Source organism: Aegilops tauschii, chromosome 1, assembly GCF_002575655.3.
Source record: "Aegilops tauschii subsp. strangulata cultivar AL8/78 chromosome 1, Aet v6.0, whole genome shotgun sequence".
Taxonomy (NCBI): domain Eukaryota; kingdom Viridiplantae; phylum Streptophyta; class Magnoliopsida; order Poales; family Poaceae; genus Aegilops; species Aegilops tauschii.
The window spans coordinates 506492332-506517624 of record NC_053035.3 but is presented as its reverse complement, the minus strand read 5'-3'; the positions used below and the strand labels follow the sequence as shown (position 1 = coordinate 506517624).

At 43.4% G+C, this 25293-nt stretch overlaps 2 protein-coding genes and 1 pseudogene across 7 annotated transcripts; 1 reads left to right on the top strand and 2 right to left on the bottom strand.

The window, feature by feature from the left end:
- Positions 1–926: 926 nt before the first annotated feature.
- Positions 927–4112, top strand: LOC109766830 (uncharacterized). Its single transcript, XM_020325596.4, has 4 exons — positions 927–1133; positions 1319–1386; positions 1444–2480; positions 3695–4112. Exons 1-4 carry the CDS (start codon positions 1040–1042, stop codon positions 3696–3698), a joined length of 1203 nt encoding a protein of 400 aa, XP_020181185.2. The 5' UTR covers positions 927–1039; the 3' UTR covers positions 3699–4112.
- Positions 4113–4485: 373 nt separating this feature from the next.
- Positions 4486–10332, bottom strand: LOC109766829 (uncharacterized). Of its 6 annotated transcripts, none has more exons than XR_012188760.1 (7): positions 8257–10310; positions 7679–7780; positions 7153–7584; positions 6285–6992; positions 5245–5436; positions 5075–5148; positions 4486–4959 (listed from the first exon to the last, which is right to left on the bottom strand). XR_012188760.1 is itself a non-coding variant. In XM_020325595.4 (7 exons), the coding sequence occupies exons 1-7, from the start codon at positions 10216–10218 to the stop codon at positions 4949–4951; spliced, it is 3480 nt and encodes a 1159-aa protein (XP_020181184.3). In that variant the 5' UTR covers positions 10219–10332; the 3' UTR covers positions 4486–4948. The 6 variants fall into 6 exon arrangements, 4 of the variants coding, with proteins under 4 accessions (XP_020181184.3, XP_045086074.1, XP_045086075.1 ...); XM_020325595.4 differs by having other exon boundaries at positions 5249–5436; positions 7679–7783; positions 8257–10332; XM_045230139.2 differs by having other exon boundaries at positions 5249–5436; positions 8257–10309.
- Positions 10333–12271: 1939 nt separating this feature from the next.
- Positions 12272–15754, bottom strand: LOC120972904 (uncharacterized; annotated as a pseudogene).
- Between the last annotated feature and the right edge of the window lie 9539 nt (positions 15755–25293).

The following is a 25293-nucleotide window of genomic DNA, read 5'->3' as shown; positions in this document are numbered from 1 at the left end:
AATGTAAGGACTTGGGCATGAAAAGATTCCTTCTCTCCTTTAGTGACGGGATGGGAAAGAAAGAAAAACCTTAATTGATCCACAATTGCTTGGTTTCTATAAAGATGAGGGATCTTATGGATATGTGCCCATACTGAAACACGTTCAAGCTTCACCAATTCTGGAGGCCTCCGCCATCGAACTCCTCAATCAACACCATCAACCCACGGAAGGTCGACGGTCCATGAAAACATCACACGTTTCCAGACGCCCGATCAGAACATCAAGATTGCAAACAGGTTATCACCGACCTCTCTGATCTCCGGCTCATGGGCAAGACGTACTCCACACGAATTTCAAGGTTTGTTTTAGCACGGTACCGTTGAAGGTTTTGGTTGCATGCATTGAGCTTTGCCACCGCCAGCCATCATGTCGCCTTAGCTAGCTCGCCTATTTCTTCTTCCCCGACAAAGACACCATCAAGCTCTCCTTCCTGCAAGTTCACATGTCGCATTGTCGATTCCAAGCCCCCGTCATCATCCTTGCCCTTAGCCCTTGCTGCATCCCTCGGACCTGATCCAGAAAATGCCATACCGTCGAGACTAACATAATTCGAGGAGCAACCTACCGGTGCAATCTGTCGTCGTCCCCCATGCTCTAACAGGACTCCGAGGCCGGGTAGACGAGGCAGCCATCCCTGCTACGGGCATGAGTGTCGCGCAAACAAAGGGGGCATGAGCAGGTCGTGATCGTCGGTAGGAAACACTCAACATCAATGGTCGCCTATATATATGCTAAAAAAAACAAGTCGGGGACTCCTCACTTCCATGCCCTCACGATGTGTTTTTTTAGGAGACTTGAGGAAGCGTGAGCCCAGCCCAGCCCAGCCCAACCAAGCCCAGTGAACAAGAGTGTACAACTAGTGTGACCAGAGAGAAGAGGAGAGGAGAGGAGAGGAGAGAAACCCCAAAGCAGAGGAGAGCTTTCCATTTCGGGACGACGGACGCCGCCCGCCGCCGCTCCTCCCCCTCTTCCGGCAACGAGGGGATCGGACGGACAGATGGAGGTGGCGACGGTGTTCCTGGAGACGAGCCTGGGCACCCGCCTCGCCGTCTCATTCCCCGCCTCCGCCACCACCGTCGCCGACCTCAAGCGTGCGCATCTTTTCTTTCTTTCTTTCTTTCTTTCCTCAAGATGAATCTTAAACAAATCTAATTGGCCGCATTTCTTTTCTTTTCTTCTTTTTCGATTTCTTGCCTCAGAACAGAACAGATGAGATGACAAAACCCTATCTTAATTACCAATTTCCCTTTTGCTTTTGGGGTTTTTTTATTTACAGGGAGCGTAAGCGATGAACACGCCGCAGCTTTCCCCCACATCGGCCACATCGCCGTCCAAGCCATCAAGGTCCCCCCTCAATCTTTCTTCTTATGTGGTGTGGCCTAATGATCCAAGAAAGCGCAGGTGAAGCAGGGAGGCTCCTTGTACCTCCTCACCGACTCCATGGCCGTCCGGGATGCTTTCCGCGGGGTCACCGGCGCATGGCACCTCCAACTCCAGGTCCATGCTCTGCCTCGCCCTCGCCCTGCTCTTCATCAACAAATGCCTCAAGTGCCACACGGCTGTAACTGCAAATGTTCCTCTCAACCTTGTGTGCCTGCTTGCCACCAACTTGAGTGTGAGGAGGGGTCACCAACAAGCAGGAGCTTTGCTGCTAATTTGGGATGCCGAAAGAGATCGGCCTGTGAGATGCTCACTCATCAGCAGGCTCAACTTGAAGCCACCCACACTGAAAGTGAAAGTGAAAGGGCACCCCCACCCCGGGAGAAGCATAGGGCGCCTGCTGCTGATTCTGATTCTGATTTTGATTTTGGCCTTCTCTCTGTCCACAATGAACCATGCAGCAGCATAGCTGGGAACATGTGCAATGCTGCAAACAGCAAGCAAGATGCACCTTGTGTTGAGGAACTCAACCATGTTGGTGATCCTTGTTCAGAAATGCAACTTGAGGAAAAGGAAGTTGATTCTTCTTCACAACAAGAAGCAATGCAGCATAATGTTGAGCAAAAGGAGCCGCTGACAGCAACTTTGCTGTGCGGCGGCGAAACAAGAAGCAATGGCACTCATCTTCCACCACCTTGTGCCGCCGATCCCACCAAAGAAGGCGATTCTTCAGAAGAAGAAGCAATAAAACACAAAGTTGAAGAAAAAGTGTGCAACAGCGAAAGCAGCAGCAACTGGACTGACCCTTCACCTGGCGACGAGTCCATGAACGAAGATGATTCTTCAGAAAATGAAGTAATGCAACATGAAGCTGAGGAAAAGGAGCCATGGACTGACAGTGTATGCAAAGGGGGAGGAAGCAGCCACTGGAATGATCCAATTGAATGGACAGACGCAGAACAGAGGGCATGGGAGATGGCATTGAAGAAAAGAAGGCGGCCGAGGACCGCAGTGCGCAAAATGCCAAACAGTAGGGCAGCCAAGCTGTATGGCTACAGGTAAACAAACCTTCCTAGTACTCCCTCTGTAAACTAATATAAGAATGTTTAGATCACCAAAATAGTGTTCTAAACGCTCTTATATTAGTTTACGGAGGGAGTACCATTTATTCACTGGATTACTTTGTGTTGTTGCATCAGCCCATCCTAGCTAGCCATCCGGGCTATTCCCCCGGAAATGTTATGTCGTTTTGAAGGTAAAACTTCCAACTGTGTTCCGAAGACAATAAAATGCATACATTATTATATTTATTTATTCGCAGAGAAAAGTAGACACTGATTAAATGAGTAGATGCTACTAACTATTTTAGTTATGCTGTTCTACTCATCAGAAATACTTACGGTATGATAAAGGAGCTTCTTATCAAGTTATTATATAGGTGTATGTTTTGAAGATAAACATAACCTGACTGAAGGACACGATGAAATCTATGCTAGTATTTTGCTGCACTAATTAGATGACCCACGCACTGAATCAATATTTTTCATGCTGTGGAATGAACGTTTCAAGCAGTGTTTTAATTGTTGTATAGTTAGTTGAATTTCCTTTCTTCATGTCCTTCGTCCACGCATGATTTTGCTAAGGTGCTGGCCAACATTAGTAGACACCTAATTAGGAAGCATAAGCTTAGGAAGAAGATGCAGCAGTATAAGCACGCCAATTAGGAATCTACCTGTACTGCTTGTAACAAACATAAACATTTTTTTCCTTGTATATTACTTGATACAAAATCCAATATAGACTACTGTTGATGCTCTGATCAGTACTTGTTTTGTCATGTTACAGTGGAACAGCATGCACGCACTGTTATCGGTAAACAAAAAGGATTCATTTGAGATGTTAAAATCGATGAGGATGTTCTTTTAAATCGGCATAGCACTTGTAGAATTCCATTAGAATGGAAACAAACAAACAAACAAAATCTTTGTAGGCATAAATAGACTCAAGACATGGTTGTCACTTCCTGAAATGCAAACTCTGGGTTCAGATTTATGGCAAGAATAATATATGCAGATTACAAGCAAGAGAAACTTTGGATAGAGTAGTGGCTAAACATAAGAGATGGGTTACTCACTTAGGATGGATAGACCATCCTGTCTTGTGTGGGAAGAAAAATGTTATTATTATTATCATCTTGTTCCTTTTTGTTTGTGGCTGATATTAACATATAGTAGAATGATTCTGAAATGGAGTTTTTTGCTGTGTGGAGCAGCTGAAGAGGATATGAGCGGTGGCATCGCATTTTGGGTTGGAAACTAGCAAGGGGTTGATGCATGGTGATGGCCATTGTGTTTGTTGTTGCTAAAACAACTGCGGTTGGTAGGTTTGCTTGTTTTGGTATTTCTTCACAAAACAAAAGACAATTCCGTGTTGGTTTGATAGACTGAGATTGGTGGTGTATGTATGGAATGTTGAGTGTTGCTGGTTCATCAAATCAGACTTGATTGGTGGTGTATGTATTTATGAAGCATGTCGAGTCGCAAATCCCCATCCACCTTGCGAGGAATCCGGCATCGATGCTTGTAATTTCCAGCATATCACCATCAGAAGAGTTGATAATCAGCAGTATTTCTTGTAATCTGGAACAAACTTGGCTTCATCAACATTTAGCTTCTTCTCCTTTGCACTAACTTTGTCTCTGGAAGAAACTAGCACTAGTTATGGGGGAGGGGGGGTGATGTGTTGCACTAAATATTGATGAAAATGCTAAATATTGCACTCCTTTGCACAGAAGGATTCCATGCATGGATCCACTGTTGGTTAATCTTCTTCTAGTCTAGATACAACATTATGTGGAGGGATGGCAGCTGAGCCGCTTGCCATCCATCTTAACTAGCATAGCAGCACTTGTACTAGCAGTAGACAGTAACTACAGTAGCCAATAATAATCACGACACCTATTGCATTGCATTCATCCTTCTTCTATTCTCTGCAAAGGGGGGGGGGGGGGGGGGGGGGGGAAGCAACAGCAGCAGCAGCAGCAGCACAATAACAATAATGAAATGGTCCAAGAAAGCTAAGCTTCCTTAAAAGTCTCAAACTAAAATGAGTGCATCATCACAATATCATCATGCTAAGTAAGTAGTAATCGCATCTCATCTCATCCGTGTTCATCCCACACCTATTAGCTAGCTAGACAGCAATCACTTAGAGAGTCATGCCAAGATTACAGTTTGCAAATTCATGATTGCCTGGCCTGGCCTTGTCCACACAGGTAGAGTATGTTGCAAACGCATAATCGGTAGCAAAGTGCCTTTCACCAACATAGCTCAAACGCGCTCAAAACCGACATAACTAGCAACTACTCGCTCATAGACCCCCAGAAAAACGACGACGATTATATTAGCTCCAAGCTTTGGTTGGTTCATCAGAATCCTCCTACACCTCTCTCTTCAGTCGTCAGTCACACTCACACGCACCGCCTCCTTGAGCCAGCCAGCCTGCTCTAACAACACCTGGCGACACATCAAGACAATGCTGCGAAACAAAACAGGCACCAAGTTAAGTCAGCCACGTCAAGGGGAGGCTGTTTTAGGAGAATTGCAAAGCAATGGCAACTCCTATCAGCAAGATCACTGCACAAGAGGTACACCTTTCCGTTGGTAGCATTCATGCGGTAACCAGCGTGTCCCTGCTTTGCTCAAGTGGTCGGCGCGGATGACTTCACTGCAATCGAAACAACACTCGCACACATCATCATCAACATCATCTAAAGGCAGCGGAATCGAGCTTTTTCTGAAAATTTATACGAGGCTTACATACATACTGTTTCTTAGGATGATGGTATTTGCAGTTCATCTGAAACTTACAGTACCCCTGCCTCATGTAGTGGGCACACTCTGGTTCACCGGGCCTTTCAGGATACATGATGCTCTCTTCTTGTTGCTCCACACCATTATCTGACCTTGACAAATTGTCGTATGCCCCCGAGCCAGTTCTCTGACCAAATGCTTCCTGAAACAGCATAACATCCATGAGCACCATGGGTAGGAAATCAGGGAGGAACAACTGAATTGAGCATCTACTTTGTTTCAGTCGGGTGACCCAACATCTCTCTCTAGTTCTGAGAAATGAAAAAAATCTAACAAGGTCGCGATCAGTATTGTAGCAATACAAGGTCAAAGAGCAACCTGCATTGCACTTGAGATTGTACATAAAAAAATTGTTTGCTATTACACAGATAACCATAACTATTTTGTTTCAACTGGGTGACATGATATATTTCTGCTTCTGAGAAATGAAGAAAATTCAACAAGACCACGATCAACATTGTATGAAAGTCAAAGAGCAACTGCATTGCACTTGAGATTGTATATGAAAGAAATTGCTTGCTACTACACAGATAACCAATATTTACTACTCCTAGCGCTCCATAGTCCATACCGTCATTTTTTTTCAGTGACCATCTTTGTGTCGTGTGAATACTTCAAACATTCGTAGTGCAGATGTGCAATAGGAACGGAAAAGGTTCTAAACAGACTTCATTCGTGCAATGAGGTAGTAAACAAGCGTATAGAAATAGTAACATACTCACTGTAAATTGGACAAGAATTCTCAAACACACGATTTATTCAGTTTTCATTTGCATAAATGTCAATGCTAGTATCCAGTAGAGAAGCAAACATAGTTTTCTCCCCGGTTCCCATTACACAGGACTGAGCTGACCAGTACTATTTACTATACTTAATGGCATGCCTAAAAATGCAACAGGGATCAGCCAGAGAAAAAATAAAAATTGCAAACTAGTTATGATTGAATCAATAGTGTTTACTTGAACATCGACCACTAATAATAGAATATACCTCTGTAGTTGAATGTATATCTTTGGGATGACGAAATTCACATGCTGATCCAAATTGACATTTCCCAGCTTTCATATAGAAAGGACAATCTGGCATGCCATGTATTTCAGGTCCAATCTGATCCGAGTGAGCTGCAAGTCTATCTTTTGGATGGTGAAATATACATGCAGACAGATATTTGCATTTCCCAAACTGCATGTAGTACCGGCACTCTGGCTGACCAGGTCTCTCAGGATACTGCGGTTGCTGGGGAAGCATATAGTCTTGTAATGTGATTCTTGTAGATGGATGATGTTCATCAGTGGTAACAGATCTTTTTGCATCTGTTGGGCTCTGCACGGTAGGATTTGAATCCTCTGGGTGATAAAACTTGCATTGTGCCCCAAATTTACAGTACCCACGCTTCATAAGGAATGGGCATTCTGGTTCATCAGGTCTCGCAGCTGGGTATTTGTCTTTTGGGTGGTGATAGTTGCATGCTGATGCAAATTTACAATCACCAAATCTCATGTAGAAGGGGCAATCTGCTCTGCCAGGCCTCTCGGGGTAGTGTACCTCTTCTTTGTCTTTTGACTGTTTTGGGTGGTGATATTCTGGTCTGCCAGGCCTCTCAGGGTAATCCACGTGCTCCCCCTGCTTGCACAAAGGTCCATCTGAACTATCTGCTGAACAGCAACCATCCGAATCGTCTGATGACCAGTCTGACTTCTGCATGAAGCAGATAGGACAAGGAAATTAACAAAAAAGGCACAGACCAGTCAAAATCTAGGAAAGCACAGTGCAGTGTCACAAAGTAGCAGTATATCCAAGAGATGTGTGCAAATGCAGATCAAAACATCGCATAATATAGGGAAGAAACAGCATGTACCTTTTTCGCCTTTCCTTCCGTACTAGGCAGTACTTTTTGGGGAGGTAGAAGCATTCTAAATATGCTTGGTGGCAGGACACCAGAGCTAGATGAGTTGTCATGGTCAGAAGACTTCTTTGAGTATGATGTGTCATCTACGATCGCACCATCAGAAGGTTTCTTCAAGTGTGATCTGTCATCTAAGGTCGCATCATCGGAAGATTTCTTCATGTGTGATCTGTCATCGAAGGTCGCATCATCAGAAGATTTCTTCATGCGTGATGTCTCATCTAATGTATGGTCAGAAGATTTCTCCATTTGCAAAGCATTATCCTCCCACCCTGTTGGTGGATTGAACTGAGCATCAATGACATGGTCTGGATGGTTGAAATGGCAGTTTTTGCCATATCTGCAAGCACCGGTTCGCATATAGTAGTCACAGTTTCTTGCTCCCTGAAAAGTAAATTAGACTACCATTCAGTTTCAACATTTTCCATATAAATCATAAGTACCAACTCCAACAGATGAAAAGATAGCATAGGCATACTTCTCGAATGGGAAGGCCAAGGCGGTTCAGTTCCAGAATTTCTGCAGCGCCATGGTTTCTTCGTTCAGAGGGACGCCATGATTCATCTGACCTAGATTTAAGCTGCTGCAGTGACAACATCATCAAAAAGGAGGATGATAAGTTACTAAATCAGGCTTTCAAACGTCCACTACAATTATCAGCACATAAAACTTTTAAAATGCTACATCATCTCCTGCTTATCTAGGGACCAGAAAGGATGCGAGAGACTACATTTTTTATACAGAAAAGGGCATGCATATGAACATATATGTAGAAGCATACAGCAGGGACTGCAGGTGTGAGTTTAATGCGTTGAAATATGGATGCCAGTACTACCTACACAGTTGCATGAAAAATGGCACGGATATGACGGTGATAATTTACACTACCTACACAGTTGCATGACAAATGGCACGGATATGACGGTGATAATTTACACAACCTATTGTGCTAAGCAAAATTGCAGCATTCAACGAAGTACGGAAACCAACAAAGTTTTCTTGCCAAAAAAGTTTAGAGTAATACATAATATGATAGTAAAGTGACGCAGATTTTACCGGTGGGTGATTGAAGTGGCATGAGGGCCCGTATGTGCAGGTCCCTTTTGACATGTAAGAGGGGCAGTTAAGTTTTCTGGGCTTTTGTGGATATCTTCTAGCAGGCAACTTATACTTCTCCTTGCTAACTATACCCCAATCTCCGGTACCTTGATAAGCTGTCCTGTCCATAGCACGATCATCCTCAGGTGCACCCCGCTCATGGCGGACACGCTCCGCTACATCCTTGTGCTTATCAACAGTGAAATCAGACTGTGTTGCTCCCTGTTTATCGCCGGTCCTTTGCTCCAACATGTTCCCCTCAGCATGAACACCATCCATGTCCTTGCCTGCTATCTGTTCATCACCGATGCGTGGCTCAGCCTCATTCTTCTGACCTTCCAAAGCAGTAGCATCACTGGATGTACCCCAGTTATCGACGATGACCTGTTCCTTCACATAGCCATGTCCCTCCACATCAATATCATCCTTGGTTCTGCCATTTTTGTCGATGACACCTTGATTCCCCACCGTATCATGTTCCTCCACAGGACTCTCATCCTTGATTGTTACTATTGCATCGCTGGCATATTGCACCACAGCCTTATCATGGTCTTTCACCACAATATCATCCATGGGCACTGTACCCTGGTCGTCTACGATCGACAACTTGACCTGATCTTCCGTGGCAAGATCCATGTACCTTGGGTCAATGACACCTTGCTCCACCACCATCTCCTTTTCTTTGACAGTGTACTCATCCTTGGTTGCTCTTGAACATTGCTCCAGCACTTTCTCTTGTTTCTCAACAGCAATGTCATCGGTTCCGTCAATGATACCTTGCTGCAACACCTTGTGATCTTGGACGGAATCATCATCATCCATGGTTAAATCGACAACACGTTCCTCCACCACCTCTTGTTCTTCAACAGAAGCATAATCATCCATGGTTAAATCGACAACACCTTGCTCCACCACTTGCTGGTCATCCACATCATCATCACTCTTCATGGTTGTTCCCAGGTCATAATAAGTGGTACATTGCTCCACATTGTTTCCTTGATCCTCGACAGCAGCAATGTCATCTGTGGTAGCGCGCGTTCCTTCCACGGCAACTAGCAGCAGCACCTCGTGATCTTTGACATCATCTATGGCTGCATCCCCTTGGTCAATGACACCTTGCTCCGCCTCCTCCGGATCATCCTTAGCTACATCATTCTCCATGGTTGTTCCCAAGTCATGATAAGTGGTGCATTGCTCCACTGCCTTGTCATGGTCATCTACAGCAGTGGCATCTGCGCTTTCACCTTCCTCTTGAACTTGCACAAGAGCATCAGCATTCTCAGTTGATCCCAGCTGATGAGCTTCCGGTGTCTCTTGTCCCTCAACAGCAATATCTTCATCCCTTGGGTGGGTGGCATCTTGCTGCTCCACCGCCGCCTCTTGAACTTGCACAGCATCATCATCATTCTCCATGGCTGTTGTTAGTTCTTCACAAGAGGAAGAGGTGGTACTAGTACATTGCTCCTCCTGGACCTGGTGGTGTTCCAGTTCCACGGCAGCGGAAGGAGGTCGGGATGAGCATGGCGATGGCGATGGCGATGGCGATGGCGATGGCGATGGGGTGGGGGGTTGAGGAAGGTGGAGAGCCCTCTTGGCCCTGGGAGCGTGGGTTGGAGGCGCCTGCTGGTGGTCCTTGTCCTGGTCGGCGGGGGTTGAGGGTGGCGGTGGGTCGTGGAGGTGGAGGTGGAGGTCGGGCTTGAGGTGGAGCAGGAGGCTGAGCCCGAGCATGGGCGAGGAGGAGGAGGAGGAGGAGGAGGCGGCGGCGGCGGGAGTGGAGGGCGCGATGGCGGAGGAGAGGGCCCGGATGGAGCCGAGGAGCCGCCTCCCCAGGCTCGGGGACGGCGGTGGCGGTGGCGGTGGCGGTGGCGGTGGCGGCGGAGAGGGCGGCGGGGTGGCGGGGTGGTCGTCGTCGGCGATCATCGCGGGCGATGAGATGGCGGCGGCGGCGTGGGGATGGGGATGGGGGAATGGAAACCCTAGCGAGCCCGCTAAACCCAACCACTCTCTCTGTCTGTGGATTTTGGATTGGAAATGGCGTACGGAGAGAGAGGGAGAAGAAGCGTCCCTCCTAAGCTAAGCCTGTGGCTGTGGGTGGCTGTTGTTGTTTTTGCAGTGCGGCCCCTCGCTATTCGTGAGGATGTTTGTTTTGCAGTGCGGCCCCTCCCTCCCTCGCATGGTTTCCCCCAATCAATCAATCAATCACACGCTGCACACCCACGGCCCATCATTCTCAACAACAAAACAAAAAACACACTTCGTGTAGATGGAGGTATAGTCAATCTTGTAGAGGAATCTGCTACACAACAACAACAACAAATTACACGCACAAAATCATAAAAACATGTGTACAGATGTTCCCAACATTTCAAAAAGTTCATCAATTCAAAAAATGCTCATGCACTTTTAAAAAAAGTCATCCGAAATTTCAAAAATCTTTGCCAATTAAAAATATATTCGTGAATGTTCACAAATTTGAAAAAAGTTCATCAATTCAATAAGTGTCATGAATTTGTAATTAAGTTTCAAAAAATGTTTGCCAATTAAATATATTATTCGCGAGTTCAAAAAATGTTCAGAAATTTGAAATACGTTCACTATTTTTAGAAATTATTATTAAATTCGATATTTTTGTGATTATAAAATTCACTATTTTCGTCAAAAAATTAAGAATTGGAAAGATGTTGGCAAAATAAAAATCAGATCCAAGCAAAGTCATTTGGGATTGGCTTTCGCGAAGCCACTCGAGCTGTGTCGGCGTGATTTAAATTTCACTATTTAAAAAATTATTCACGAATTTGAAAGATGTTGGCAAAATAAAAAGTTAAAGTAAAATAAAAATCAGCTCCAAGCAAAGTCATTTGGGATTGGCTTTCGCGGAGCCACTCGAGCTCTCTCTCGGCGTCGTCGTCCAGGCCGCGGCGGCCGACCAAACTGACGGCAAGCTGCTTCGTCGACCAAGTGCAGCGACTGCCACAACCACGCCCGCGAGCTCTGCTGCTATGACTGCTGACGGTGCTATTCTCCCCACTGCACCTGCACGCGAGCTATGTTCCTGCACACTAGCTGTTCCACGAAATGCCTGCCTGCTTTTCAAATCTGCAGAGCATGCAAGACGAGATACAATGGATCTTATGGATGCACCCATCAATGTTGACAAGCCAAGCCAGTCACCATCTAAAAGGTTATCTATTCCAAGTGCTTTCACACACCTTGAGAACTTCTTCTTTATAACATGCCACTTTGGTATAGTTTCAGAATTTCTTTATATGCAAATTTTATTTTGTTATCTGCTTATGTTACTTGTTATAGGAACGGCTAATTTGGAAGGCTAGCAAGTTCGTAACCCTCTGTAAGTCATTTTACTTAGTATTCCTTTTTGACGCACCTAACTCTGCGTGTTTACATTCATCTGTTGATGTTTACGCGATAGTATTGTATTGTCATCGTTCCTGCTTGGTCCAAGGTATTTTACGTTGATTCCTAGAGAGCAATAAAGCATGACCACCTGATATCGCGTCAGTTTTGGATTCCAATTTTTCATCTTCAGTTTCATGCCTTCATTGGAGCAATAGTAGATAAATATATACTCCCTCCGTCCCATAATGTAAGACGTTTGTTGACATTGTCAAAAAACGTCTTACAATATTTAGTACCCTTGCAGACAAGAGCCGAAAGAAAGTGTCACGTGCGGGTATTATGTCTAAACAAATATAAACATAAACACCACATACATTTTACAAGCAACCCACAAAACAAATTAATATTTATGCATTGTTAGAAATCGGCAAGCGAACAAACAGAGAAATATCAAGAACACGGGACACCAATTTTCACGTGGAAACCCTTTGCAGGAAAAACCACAGGCACGCAATGGTGATCTTACACTGTATCAAGAGAGTGTCTACAAACACGTAGACGTACAATGAACCATCAACTCATCCCGAAGTATATATATAGGCGGCATATGAGTGACTCGAGTCAAAAGTGGAAACCAAAATCGGCCTCCGCTACGATAGACCCTGACTTTAGATCATATATTAACATGCATCCCTTACTTGCTGTAATGTAAGTGTGCTGAAAGGCACGGGACAGGAACTAGAAGAGGGTTGCTGGATGAGTGTTTGGTATGCCTCCCGCATGGTTGGCCTTGCTTGTGGAGAAGATTCCAAGCAAGAAAAGGCTAGCTTGATGAGCAGAACTAAGCTATTCTCTTCTTTTGTTGTTGGTGTTGTCGGCCGTTGGTCTAGAATATCTTTCACCAGCATAGCTTGTTCCCCACTCGACAAAGTACCATCTAATAGATCTCTTGGATGCTTCCCCATCACTAGCTCTAGCACAACCACACCAAAGCTATAGACATCACATTTCTCTGTCACAACAGATGTGTACGACAGTTCTGCACACGATCAAAACATTAGAATTAGGAACAGACAGATAGAGATGAATGCTTTATACGTGAGAAGAACGGTTATACTAGTACATACCAGGAGCTATGTAGCCATACGTTCCTGCTAGTGCACTCCAGTTTGATGAATCGGGCTTAAGAATCCTTGCCGTGCCAAAATCCGAGACAAAAGCCTTGAAGGTTGTATCAAGTAAGATGTTGCTGCTCGTGATATCTCGATGGATTATAGGTGGACTACATTCGTGGTGCAAATAAGATATTGCTTGAGCCACATCATTTGCAAGAGCAATTCTCTTCTGCCAATCCAATTCCTTTGCTAGCTCCTCATTTTCCAATGTCCCGTGGAGGCTTCCCTGCTGAATGTAGTCATACACAAGAAATTTATACGCTGGATGGGAGCAGAATCCATACATTTTTACAATGCTTCGTTGTCGGATCTGTGATAAGATCTCCATTTCATTGCAAAATCTTCTTTCGTCATCCAGCTCCTCTTCGGTCTGATGAAGCTTCTTCACAGCAACTAGCTTCCCATCTTGGAGTTGTGCCTTATAGACCTTGCCATATCCACCTGTTCCAACGATGTACTTATCGTCGAAGTCTTCTGTTGCCCTTACAATATCGTCAAATGCCAATCTTCCATCAAAATTCCAAACAGAGAATAGGTCCCTTGCTTCAGCAGTAACACTTTCTTGTGGTTTTCTCTTTTTACGACTAAGCATTATTATGACAACAATTGCGGCAACAATGCCGAAACCCACCACAAGAACAATTGGCAAAAGAAAACCAAATGTCTTCCGTTTATGGTGACTAGCTATTGGAATTGAATAACAAGGTGGCAGGCCAGAGAGGTTACCACACAGACCTTTATTGGGAAGAAACCAACTTGCTGAAGCATTTTGGAGTAGCCGTGTTATTGGGACCGGTCCTTCCAAGTCGTTGTCGGACACATCGAGTGTTGAAAGGCTCACCATGCTTGCAAAGGAGGATGGAATGCTGCTATTGAACTGATTATGCGATAAATTCAGAAATTCTAGCATCTCCAACTTCCCAAGTTGTTGTGGCAACACACCACTGAGGTTATTGTTGCTCACATCTAACATGATCTGCAGGCCTGCTAAATTTCCAATCGCTCCAGGCAAACTCCCACTGAAGTTATTGTCGTTTATCTTCAAGGACTGTAGTTTCATGCAGGCCCCTAGTTCCTCAGGTATTGATCCACTCAGTCTGTTCCCAGATATATCAAGGTATCCTAGATTGCTGAGCTTTTCTATCTCTGTAGGTATGGATCCAGATAATTGGTTTGATGAAAAGGTTAGTTTATATAGATTGGTTAAAGTGCAGATTTCTGGTGGAATCTCACCGCTGAGATGATTAGAATCGAGTCTCAGCTCTACTAGGTTGGACAATTTAGAAAGGATTGGAGGTATGGAGCCCGTGATCATATTTTGTGCTAGGTGTAGCACCGTCAGTTCGGTAGATGCACCTAGATGGTAAGATCTGCCCAGAGAGTCTATTCGATGTCAAGCGCATCTTTGTGAGATGTGGATACACACCAAAATGCTGAGATATATCTCCTGTTAGTTGGTTCCACCGAAGGTCAATTCGAACCAAACTTGTGCAAGTCTTTAAACTACTTGGAATGGGGCCATTGAACATATTAGAATAGACAAAGAGATATTGAAGTCTTCCACCTAAACATATATTTGCTGGTAAAGGTCCTGAAAGATAGTTGTTATTCAATGCAAGTTTAACAAGGCTTATGACATCTCCAAATTCTTGAGGAAGAGAACCTGACAATTTGTTATCAAATATATGCAGTTCTTGGATGCTTTGCAACTTCCCAAAAGATTTTGGTATTGAACCGGTTATCTGATTTTCATAGAGGTGTAGTAGTAGTAGCTTGGTAATATTTCCTAAGCTGTCAGGAATAGAGCCAGATATTTGGTTGTCGGCCAAGTCTAATTCTCGGAGATTCTGCAACATGCCCAATTCTGAAGGTATTGGGCCTGTGATTTTATTTGTATAGAGATAAAGTTCATTGAGCATAGTGAGGTTCCCTAGTTCTGGGGGTATTGAACCTGTTATTTGATTTGTATAGAGAGAAAGTTGCTTTAACATATTGAGATTGCCTATTGCGGGGGGGATGGAACCTGTGATTTGATTTTCAATGAGAAGAAGCATGTTCAGCTTGGTGAGATTGGTTATGGAGATTGGAATTTGACCTGAAAAATGATTTGAACCAAGATCAAGAATTTGCAAATGGACTAGCCTGCCTAGTTCTTGGGGTATAGGCCCTGAAAGTTGAGTACCAAACAGGCGCAAAGTATTTAGTTGGGTAAGATTTCCAAGGGTTTTTGGTATCAACCCGCCTAAGGTGCTGTTGCTTAGCTGTAGAAGTTGTAGTTTGACAAGCCTTCCAATCTCCTCAGGAATGGGACCTGATACCATGTTTTGGTGAATGACAAGATCAGTTAACATTGTTAGGTTACCCAGAGACGCAGGGATATGTCCCGTGTGTCTGTTAAACGAGAGTTCAAGCTGGGCGAGACTCTGCAAGCTACCAAACTCAAACGGAATCTGTCCTTTGAGATGGTTGAAGTTGAGGTTAAGATAAGAAAGAGATGATAGAGAGCTGATATTAGCTGGTATTGGACCATGGAGACTGTTGTTGCTGAGGTCAATATATGTGAGGAATGGGAGAGCCGAAAATTTGAGCTCACCAAGCTGGCCACGGATGCCAGCACCCGGCAGGGAGATGTTGGTCACCACCCAGGGCATGCGGCGGCCATGGCGAACAGCCGCGCACATGATGCCAGTCCAGTTGCACGGGCTGGTGTTTTCCTGCCAAGAGCTCATCTGCAGCGGTGGTCTTGCAAGTGTAGCTTTCCAGTGGAGGAGGGCCGTGTGTTGAGACCTCAGTGAGATCCCTCCATGGCGCGCCCCATGTGCTTCTTCCAAGAGAAGAAGGCACGGCACCAGCAGTAGGCAGAGGTAAAACAATGGTGTTGAGGAAGATGGCATTTTGTTGTCCAGTGTTTGCATGTTGTGTTTGGTTGGGGGGTGTGATTCAATAGACAATGGAACTGGGTTGATGAGTATTTAAGCAGCGTCTCATCAATTGTTACGAGGTCCTCAGTGAACGCACGACAGCTGATTGGAAGCTGCTGCTGGAAGACTATTCTTCAGTATCTGTCGCCATCTCTGCCTCTATTTTCTTTCCTCATTCGTGTGGAAAAATAACACACGAATTATTCCTAGAAAGAGGTTCCCACGGCTGGTGCCTACTCATATCTTCCCCGTTTCTCCTACGTCTACAACTTGTGCACTGTATGGACTCAAGTTAACATTGCAGTAGAGTTTTTATTTGATGGTATCCCCTATGATTTGTTTGGTAGTATTTCCTTGTTTATTTGATCATGTAAAACTTGTTTCGTCATGCCTTAAGCCATCCTCTAGAATGTTTCTCTTTTCGCTTTTCAGTTAGTACATGGAACCAAATAATGCAACAACAAATAGTGGGAAAAATCCGTGCTGGAATTCTTCAGTGTTGAATCGTGGTTCACACTAATCATTGACTCCAAGTCTTGTAGGAAGTAACGTGTTGACCTCAGCAACTTATGCACTGAATTGTGGTTCACACAAAAATCCTTGACCCCAAGACTCATATGGTTCACACTTGTCCTCCGTCTACAACTTATGCACTGAAATAGACTTGAGTTAACATTGCACTAGTGTTTTTAATTTGATGGTATATCTTGTTTATTTCGCCATGCAACATGTAACTGCAGTTCCATAAAGAAATGGAAGCAGCTTGTCTCAAGTTTCTCTGTAGTATTGCTTTTCAGCTGCTACAAAAGATTAAGAACTCATTGTCGGTGGTGCAACGCAACGATTAAATGTGGGAAAAATTCCCAGGTCTTATTGGAAAAAGAAAGGTTTCCGTGTTGAATTTTGGTCAATGCAAAACCTGGACCCCAAGTCTTGTTGGAGGAAAGATGAGGCAGTGGAATTGAAAGCCTGAACAACCAAAGCATCATCATGAAGACACCGACTGAAGAAAAGTTGCAAGCTCAAGTGGGTTGACTCGGCAAATTTCTACTACTAGTGCTTTCTGTACGTGTTGGTTGCCGTGTAACGTCCAACACGCCAGTATTCCCAGGTATGTCGTTTGCACTTTACAAGTAGCAATCAAAAGTGTGCAAATATATTACTGCTTCAGTACTTTTGGTATCACTGCTAGCAGTAAACACTTAAGCTAACTTGTAACTGCTTCGCCTATTCTCTCAAGTGTTTCCCTTTTAGCTTTTCAGCTGGTGCACACAAGAAAAGATTTAGATCAAGGACTCATGCAACAACAAGTTGTAAAAAATAAAGGTTTCGTACAGAAAATTATTGCTTGCAAAGGTTCTGAACTCGTAGTAACGAAAGAAAAAGCAACCATTGTGCCTCCTAAAACTCTCTCCAGTAGTAAATTGTTTGTGTTCCATGTCAAATTTCTAATATTTATTCAACTGTTGACCAATCTTCCCAGCCAGAAATTCAGGTGGTGCCTGAATGTGCTTGTGCAAGCCAAGCATGGGCATTCAGTCTCAGCAAACTCAAGTAATATAAGTACTCCTGCCTTATTAAAAGTTGCCACTAGAAAAAACTAGTCCTCAAAAGTGAAAGCCACATCTTCCTGCTCACACAGTAGCAGCCAAATGGGCCAGGGTCGTCCGGTAGTCGAATTATTTTGATAAATTTATCTATTTTAAAAAATCCATTAATTTTGTTATGCTATCTATATAAGCTACGGGGAAATTCCGGACCACCTTGTCCACTCCCTAGCTACGCCACTTGCTCACCTCCTGTCAAATCGGTTAAGATTCATCGACGATGCCTTGCCACATCCCCAACAACCCGATGCAACCGTCATGACGCGGTCCGCCCGTTTTGCTCATGCTAGCAACTGACTAAATAGGATTCCCTCCTTGCGCGATGTCATCGGGCGCGACTATTTCTCGCGTTACACGAGAGGAGCCCCCGAGTCGCTGAAGGGAACTGCTAGTTGGGCCGGCCCACGCGCGCGGGAAACTCCACCTGTTTTCTGTTTTGCTTTTTCACGTTTTTTTGTTTTCATATTTTGCTTTTTTATACTTTAAAATATTCTATATATATATATATATATATATATATATATATATATATTACAAAAAAACACACATCAAAAAACATTTAAAATGTTGAACAAGGAATATACAAATGTTGACAAGTATTTGAAAAATGTGGAACAAGTATTAAAAAAAAAGGTTCATAATGTATATAAAATGTTGAACAAGTATTCAAAATTTTGAAAAAAATTGGAAAATGTCCAACAAGTATTTGATTAACAATGTTCGACAAGTATTTGAAAAAAAATATTGGTCATGTATATAAAAATGTTGAACAAGTATTTGAAAAAATGGAGAAGGAAAAAATGAAACCAAGCAAAAAGTGGAGAATAAAAAACCGAAAGAACAAAGAAAACCAAAAAATAACAAAATGTAACCAAGAAAAAAGAAAACAAAAAAATAAACCGAAAACAAAATGCGAAAAAGAATGACAAAGAATGAAAAACGGAGAAGAAAAAAAATAAAAGAAGACGAAGAAAAAAACCCGGGTCAAATAACCTCAAGTAGGGCTCGCCCCTACCAATTACCAATGTTTCTTCTTAGACGGGGTTCTCCCTTTCTCATTCTCTTCTTACTTCAACGAATTAGCGAGCAAATTGGGCTGGCCCAGTTACATTAGAACCTTCAGCGAGACATTCCATAGCGACCGCTTAATGCGATAAATTTTGCTAAAAAGAAAACTTAATGCGATAAATAGCTCGCTGCGGATGTCCCTGGCGCAGCCCCAAGTATTTATTATTTCACCGGTTCAGGTTCCACAGGCTTTTTCAGGCCTTTTTTCTTTCGTTTCCTCATACACGGTTTTCGCTCAGTTTTTGTATTTTTCGTTTTTCTTTTATTTTTATTTTTCATAAACTTTCTTTAAAACTTGTAACCTTTTTAAAAAACCATGAAAGTTCTTCAAATCCGGAAACTTTTTCAGAATTAGTGAAGATTTTTAAAACACGTTAAAATCAAATTCATGAACTTCTAAAAAAAATTAATTCGGGAAAATTTTAAAATTCGCAAACAAATTAAACTCGTGATTTTTTTCAAATTCACCAACTTTTTATGATTTTGAATTCATGATTTTTTTTTAATTTGTGCAATTTCTCCAAATTCATGGTTTTCTCAAATTCACCAAAATTATCAAATTCATGAACTTTTTTCAGATCAACGTATTCATGAAAATTTATACAAATCCATGAAAGTTTTTCAAATCTGTGAAGTTTTTCCAAATCCATAAATTTATGAACTTTTTTTTTCGAATTCATGAACCTTTTTAAATACACAAATTCAGGAACATTTGTTGAAATCACGGTTTTTTTTCAAATTCATGGACTATTTTCAAATTTGTAAACATTTTTAATTGCTCAAGTTTGTAAAAATGTAGTATGAAAAACCAGCTGACTTTTTTTCCTAATGGACCAACTACAGATTTTTTTTTAAATGGCACTTTTAGAGAAAGAAATGCAAAGAAAAAAACCCTGACGTTGTAGGGGCCGACACTTTTAGAGGCACTTTTAGAAAATGAGCTGGCGCAATATTGGGCCGCGGCCCGCTGGCATGCGTGACAGTGCCACCTTCCTAACCGGCGCTGGCTAGGAGCTCTCATCATAGATGAGCCCAGTGAAGTCTGAAATAAACCCTGGCGTTGTAGAGGCCGACACAAATGAACCTTCACCTTCAAATCCCTGAAGTTGATACCCTATATTTACAGATCCCGGTCAATCCCTACCCTGCATGAGTAAAATCTTGTTTGGTGTAATTGGAAAGGTGCGATCCAGCCAGGATTGATTTCTGCAGTTACTTACTACATGGGCCCACGTATCATATGCATATAGACTGGGAATGGTTTGGACTCTTTTGGTTTGGATAAAACCGGCTGATTTCCTAATGTAAGTTGGTTTGATTTGGTTTTTCTTATTATTGGTTTGGTTTGGTTCGGTCTGGTCACAGACCAAACAATCTCAAACTATTTCAACCATGGACTGAGAACCAAATCGGCCACTAGCTTCTCCTCCTCACGGTTCGCACGTAATGGCAACGTCTTCTCGTCGTTATAGCTCAAACCGCAGATACGGCGGCTGTGGCGGCACGCGGCCGCGGATCCTGCTCCGGCACTGTCCGTGCCACCACAGCCCGCGTCCGACATGAACGCCTTCTGGAACACGGCGTTCACCTGGGCCGGCCCAGCGCCAACGCTCATCGACCTCACGGACTCCGAGGACGACGACGACGCCTAGGGCAGCGCGACGCCTCGTAGCTTAGGTTGTTTTAATTTTCTTAAATGCAAATGTGAACGCGTGGACTCTCGCAGCCTTCGTGGCCGGCTTTAATGTTTAATTAATGTTGTTTTTATTTTAAATATGCATGTAGTTTTTTTTCTAGCGCCGTCAAAACGGACAAAATCACCGTCCGTTTGGGTCAGCCCGTTGGGGTTGCTCTAAGCCTTCCGGTCACGTATTTGTGAGCATGGTGAATCCATTTGTTGCAGGTATGGTGAATCCGTTTGTGAGTGCGTGGCTAGCTTTAGAATCCACATGCACGCATGCATGTTTCGTTGGTCGCGCATTTTAAGGACGACAGCGATGGAAATTAGTAGGCATGCAGCAGCAGCTAACCACCCGCCCGACGCCTCTCTTATGGCAGTAATTAGACACTGGACACGGCCATGGTTTGAAACCTCGGCTACAAACTGTATATAGAGAATGGTCTGGATGGGTTTGGATTGAAAATATGTACAGTTTGGATTGGTTTGGATTGCACCCCTTGTTGTTTGGTCTAATCTGGTTCTCCAAAGGATGGAGTAAGAATGTAGAAGCAGAGATTAGGAAAATAAAATCTGTCCTCACAGAAGAGTATGATGAGTTGGATATCAAATCTGAGACAACTTGTGTCTCTGATGTAGAGAATGCTAGGATGCAGAATATTCTAAAAGAGCTTAGATATATCTGGATTAAAGAGCAAACCAAAGCTAGACAAAGATCTAGGGATAGAGATACACTAGAAGGAGACAGGAACACCAAGTACTTCAATGCTGTAGCCAACCAAAGAAGAAGAAAGACCCTTATTCATTCCCTTGTTGGCCCTGATGGTTCTACCTCAGACACAAGAGAAATGCTTAAAATAGCCTCTGATTTCTATAAAGACCTCTTTAAGAAAGAAGATAGAGGAGGTTTCAATTTAAGTCAGGATTTTTTCTCTGCTGAGGAGAAAATCTCTGAGGATAATAATGAAACACTCCAAGCTCCATTTTCTAAAAAAGAGGTGAGGGAAGCCATCTTTGGTTCATACTCTGAAGGAGCACCTGGACCAGATGGCTTATCCTTTCTTTTTCTTCAAGAATTCTGGGAAGTTATCAAGCAGGATATTATGGCCCTGTTTGATGACTTCCATGCAGGAAATCTTGACATTTATATATTAAACTTTGCTATGATAACTCTCATTCCTAAAGAGGAAGATGCTACTGGAATGAGGAAGTTCAGACCTATTAGTTTGCTGAATTGTATTTTTAAGGTTTTTACTAAGGTTCTAACTAATAGGCTTGCTACTCTTATGAATTTCCTAACTTCTAGCAACCAGTCAGCTTTCATTAAAGGGAGATACATCCTTGAAAGTGTAGTGACAGCTCATGAAGTTTTGCATTCTACTTATCACTCTGATAATTCAGGTCTTGTACTTAAACTAGATTATGAGAAGGCCTTTGATAAGGTTAACCTAGATTTCTTGATGGAGATTCTCCAAAAAAGAAACTTTGGTCCTGTTTGGACCAAATGGATTTATCAAATTACTCACATGGGCTCTGTGGGAGTCAAAGTCAATGGGGTTGATAGTGACTTCTTTATAACCAACAAAGGACTAAGGCAAGGGGATCCTATATCTCCTTTACTTTTTAACATTGTTGTAGACGTGCTAACTAGAATGCTCATTAAAGCAGCTTCTCATAATCTGACAAAAGGGCTTTGTTCTAATCTTATCCCTGGTGGAGTGATATGTCTGCAATATGCAAATGACACTATCCTCTTCATGGATAAAGATGAATCTAAAGCTGCTAACCTGAAAATGATCTTGACTTGCTTTGAGAGAGTATCAGGTATGAGAATCAACTATGCTAAGAGTGAACTCATTCCTTTGGGGGTTGAGGGGGGAGAATTAACCAACTTCGTGAATACTTTTGGATGTACTGTTGGTACATTTCCAATAAAATACCTAGGGACACTACAAAAAATACACTTCCGTGATGATACGTGTTTGTCACACTAGGTCGCGTTTTTTGTCATGCATGTACATCCATGACAAATTTATGACAGAATCAAGATAGTCATACCTGTGCTGTCGTAGAAGTGTTGCATGACATTACCAAAATTATCATCACGGAAGTGTCCACTTCCATGATGATAAATCGCGCGTCACAGAAGTGCTTTCGTCAAGGGTGACCGACACGTGGCATCCACCGTAACGGAACGCCGTTAAGCTATCGGGTCGGGTTTTGGATCCGATAACCCGTTAACAGCCCCGACCAATGGGGATTTTCCACGTGTAAAATCATCATTGGCTGGAGGAAACACGTGTCGGCTCATCGCTCGGACAGATGTCATCCACTCATTGGACAGAAGGCGCCTATGATACGTCGACATGTGGCACGACCCAACAGAGGCCCATTCCTGTGAAAAGGCCGGCCCGTTTGACTTGGCCAAAAGGTGGCGGGCCGGCCCATGGAAAGCCTGTTAACGGCCTGTTCGCATATAGCCCATTTACAGCCCGCTAACCCAAGGCCCGTTACGCCCTATTCGAATTAGACCCAGTAGCGTCATCTGGTCCATCCAATATGATTCCAGCCCGTTTTCACTTCTGGCCCATGTATGGCCCATGATGTCTTTCGGCCCATATGAGGCCCTATGTAACTCTTAGCCTATTAATGGCCCGTGGTGAAACTGGCCCGTAATGAACAGTGTATCACTTTACACCCATTAACGGCCCGTGGTGAAACTGGCCCGTAAAGAACAGTGTATCACTTTATACCCATTAACGGCCCGTTATTCCGTTGGGCCGTTTCCAGCCCATGTTATCTTTCGGCCTTCTCAGAGCCCATTTATTCTTGCGCTATTTTCCAGCATTCGTTTACTTACGGCCCGTTACTGTCATTTTCTGCTTGTGGGCCAAATTCAGCCCGTGGTTACAGTCGGCCCGTTTGTGGTCCGTTAATACGTTGGGCCGTGTTCATAGCGTCATCAAATACGACCTATTAACGATGGCCCGTTATGGTCGGCCCATGAACGGATGATTCCAACTCTAGCCCGTTTACGGCAGAATGCGGTCTGTTTGGCCCATGTTTGGCCAATTGATCATACATCCCGTATAAGGCCCATTGATGATACGGCCCGTAGAAGGCCCATTGTTTCTACGGCCCGTAGAAGGCCCACTATTTCTACGGCCCGTAGAAGGCCCACTGTTTATACGGCCCGTAGAAGGCCCACTGTTTCTACGGCCCGTAGAAGGCCCACTGTTTCTACGGCCCGTAGGAGGCCCAGTGTCACTACAGTAAATATTAGCCCATGGTTATTGTGGCCTAGTTTTAAAAAATAGGTTATTGCAGCCACTAGCAAACCGCAGAAAAAGAACTGCACTGACTACAAGCAAACAAATAAACAAGACAACAAGGAAATAAATAAGCAAGCAACTTACACTAGGCTATCACGGCTATTACACATATTACATCCACTGGGCATCAAAGTTCGCCACCAGTGCAAATATAGGGAACACAGCAGCATATAAACGCCGCAGCAAAACAAGTCCAGAACTGAAACCACTTCAGAAGAGCTCAAGAAACAATATCCTGGGTACCCATAATGCTGGCAAGATGCTTAGCAAGCTTATTAACTTTCTCTTGTTTGGCGCTTAAGTCCTCCAGCGCTTGCTGTTGCACCAGAAAGTATGCATCTGAATTCTGCAGGGACTTCCTCAGTCCTTCGGCTTCCTGTCGCATAACATCTGATCGATGTCTTTCAACTTGAAGTTGAGACTCAAGAAGCCGAACTGATTCAGGCAACGAGTTCGAAGAGCTGGTGCCAGCAGTGGTAGCCAGTAACTCGAACACTACATCAAGGCAGGACTTTGGGGTTGTCTCAGTGTCTTCAATATAGTTTTTATCAGCTTTCTTGGAGACCAACAGGGATGTCTCACTATCTTGAACCTTATCTGCATTACTTCCTTTACCATTGCATAACAGGGTACTCCTCTCCAATATTTTATCCGCGTTCTAAAAGAGAAACAAACAAACACATCTCAGGTTTACAATGTAGTATATGAAACTCATTTTGGTAAACAATTTCAGTAGTAAGGTGGACAGGATAACACCATGAAACAAACATATATCTATGTAGTATGGTCACTGTATGGTCTATATCATTCTAGTTTATGTTGCCAAATCAAGATAGATACAGTTCGAATCATATCTATTTAAGACAAAGCAGCATAGACAGAATATAAGTGTGGGAAACTACATAGCAATAACAACACTTGTAATGTGCATGGCATGAGAACATAACTGTTTATTCAATTGAAACTGAAATCAACATAGAGCAAGTTATAACAGCAAACAGCCAAACACGTTGAAGAAACAGGTTTAAAACATACCTGTTGCGCCATTGGAGTTTCAATTGCATCCTTCAAATTTGAAATTAGTTGGTATCAGTAAATACAGTGATGCAAGAGCAAAGTAGTATGAACCATAGCTACGGAACCTGACCTGAGAACAATTCTTCTTCTGCTTTAAGCGTTGACTTCGGGTTCGGAGTGGTGGTCCTCGTGATTTGGGCACTGCAGTTGCCTTACTAACTGCTCGTGTTTGGGTGCTCTGTGGTGGAGACGGTGCTGTGTCAACGGGAACTGGGTGTCTATCTGCTGGGGTTGGGGTTAGAAGGGGTGTAGCTAGTTCTCTGTCCAACTGGGTAGGGGTACAATCTGCATGAGTGTGGGTTATGTGTGGTGGGGCTGGTTCTTGGACAAGTACAACCGTGGTTCTATCTGCATCGACAGGTAGCACGATCTTTTCTGAAGACCGTGTTTTTACTCCCACAGATACTGCCATCACTCCCTCCAATTGAAATGGCTGATAAACAAGAAAAGTAATTGAATGTACAGACATTGTAAGATAGACAGGTGCAATGGATAGTAGGGAAGAAAACAGGGCATGAAATAATTCACATTTATGTTGTCTAAGCAAACAGAATAGCATGACATAATTTCACATATATGATGGCTAATTAAACAGGATAGCATGACACAATTTCACATGTATGATGGCTAACTAAACAGGATAGAATGACATACTTCAAAATATGATGACTATGTAAACAGGATGACATGATATAACTATACGATGTGTCTATTAAAGTGGTTGGCATGCCATAAATCACAAACATGCCGTCGATGGAAACATGATGGCATGATATAATT

What these genes read in the sequence shown, in the direction of transcription:
- LOC109766829 (XM_073503229.1), bottom strand. Translation starts at nt 10,218, where the DNA reads ATGATCGCCGACGACGACCACCCCGCCACCCCGCCGCCCTCTCCGCCG. An exon ending in CGGAAGGAAAGGCGAAAAAG is followed by an intron (nt 6,993 to 7,152) that starts GTACATGCTGTT and finishes TGCTTCATGCAG; the next exon opens with AAGTCAGACTGGTCATCAGA. An exon ending in TACCATCATCCTAAGAAACA is followed by an intron (nt 5,149 to 5,248) that starts GTATGTATGTAA and finishes TTTCGATTGCAG; the next exon opens with TGAAGTCATCCGCGCCGACC.
- LOC109766830 (XM_020325596.4), top strand. Translation starts at nt 1,040, where the DNA reads ATGGAGGTGGCGACGGTGTTCCTGGAGACGAGCCTGGGCACCCGCCTC. An exon ending in CACCGTCGCCGACCTCAAGC is followed by an intron (nt 1,134 to 1,318) that starts GTGCGCATCTTT and finishes TTTTATTTACAG; the next exon opens with GGAGCGTAAGCGATGAACAC. An exon ending in TCGCCGTCCAAGCCATCAAG is followed by an intron (nt 1,387 to 1,443) that starts GTCCCCCCTCAA and finishes AAGAAAGCGCAG; the next exon opens with GTGAAGCAGGGAGGCTCCTT.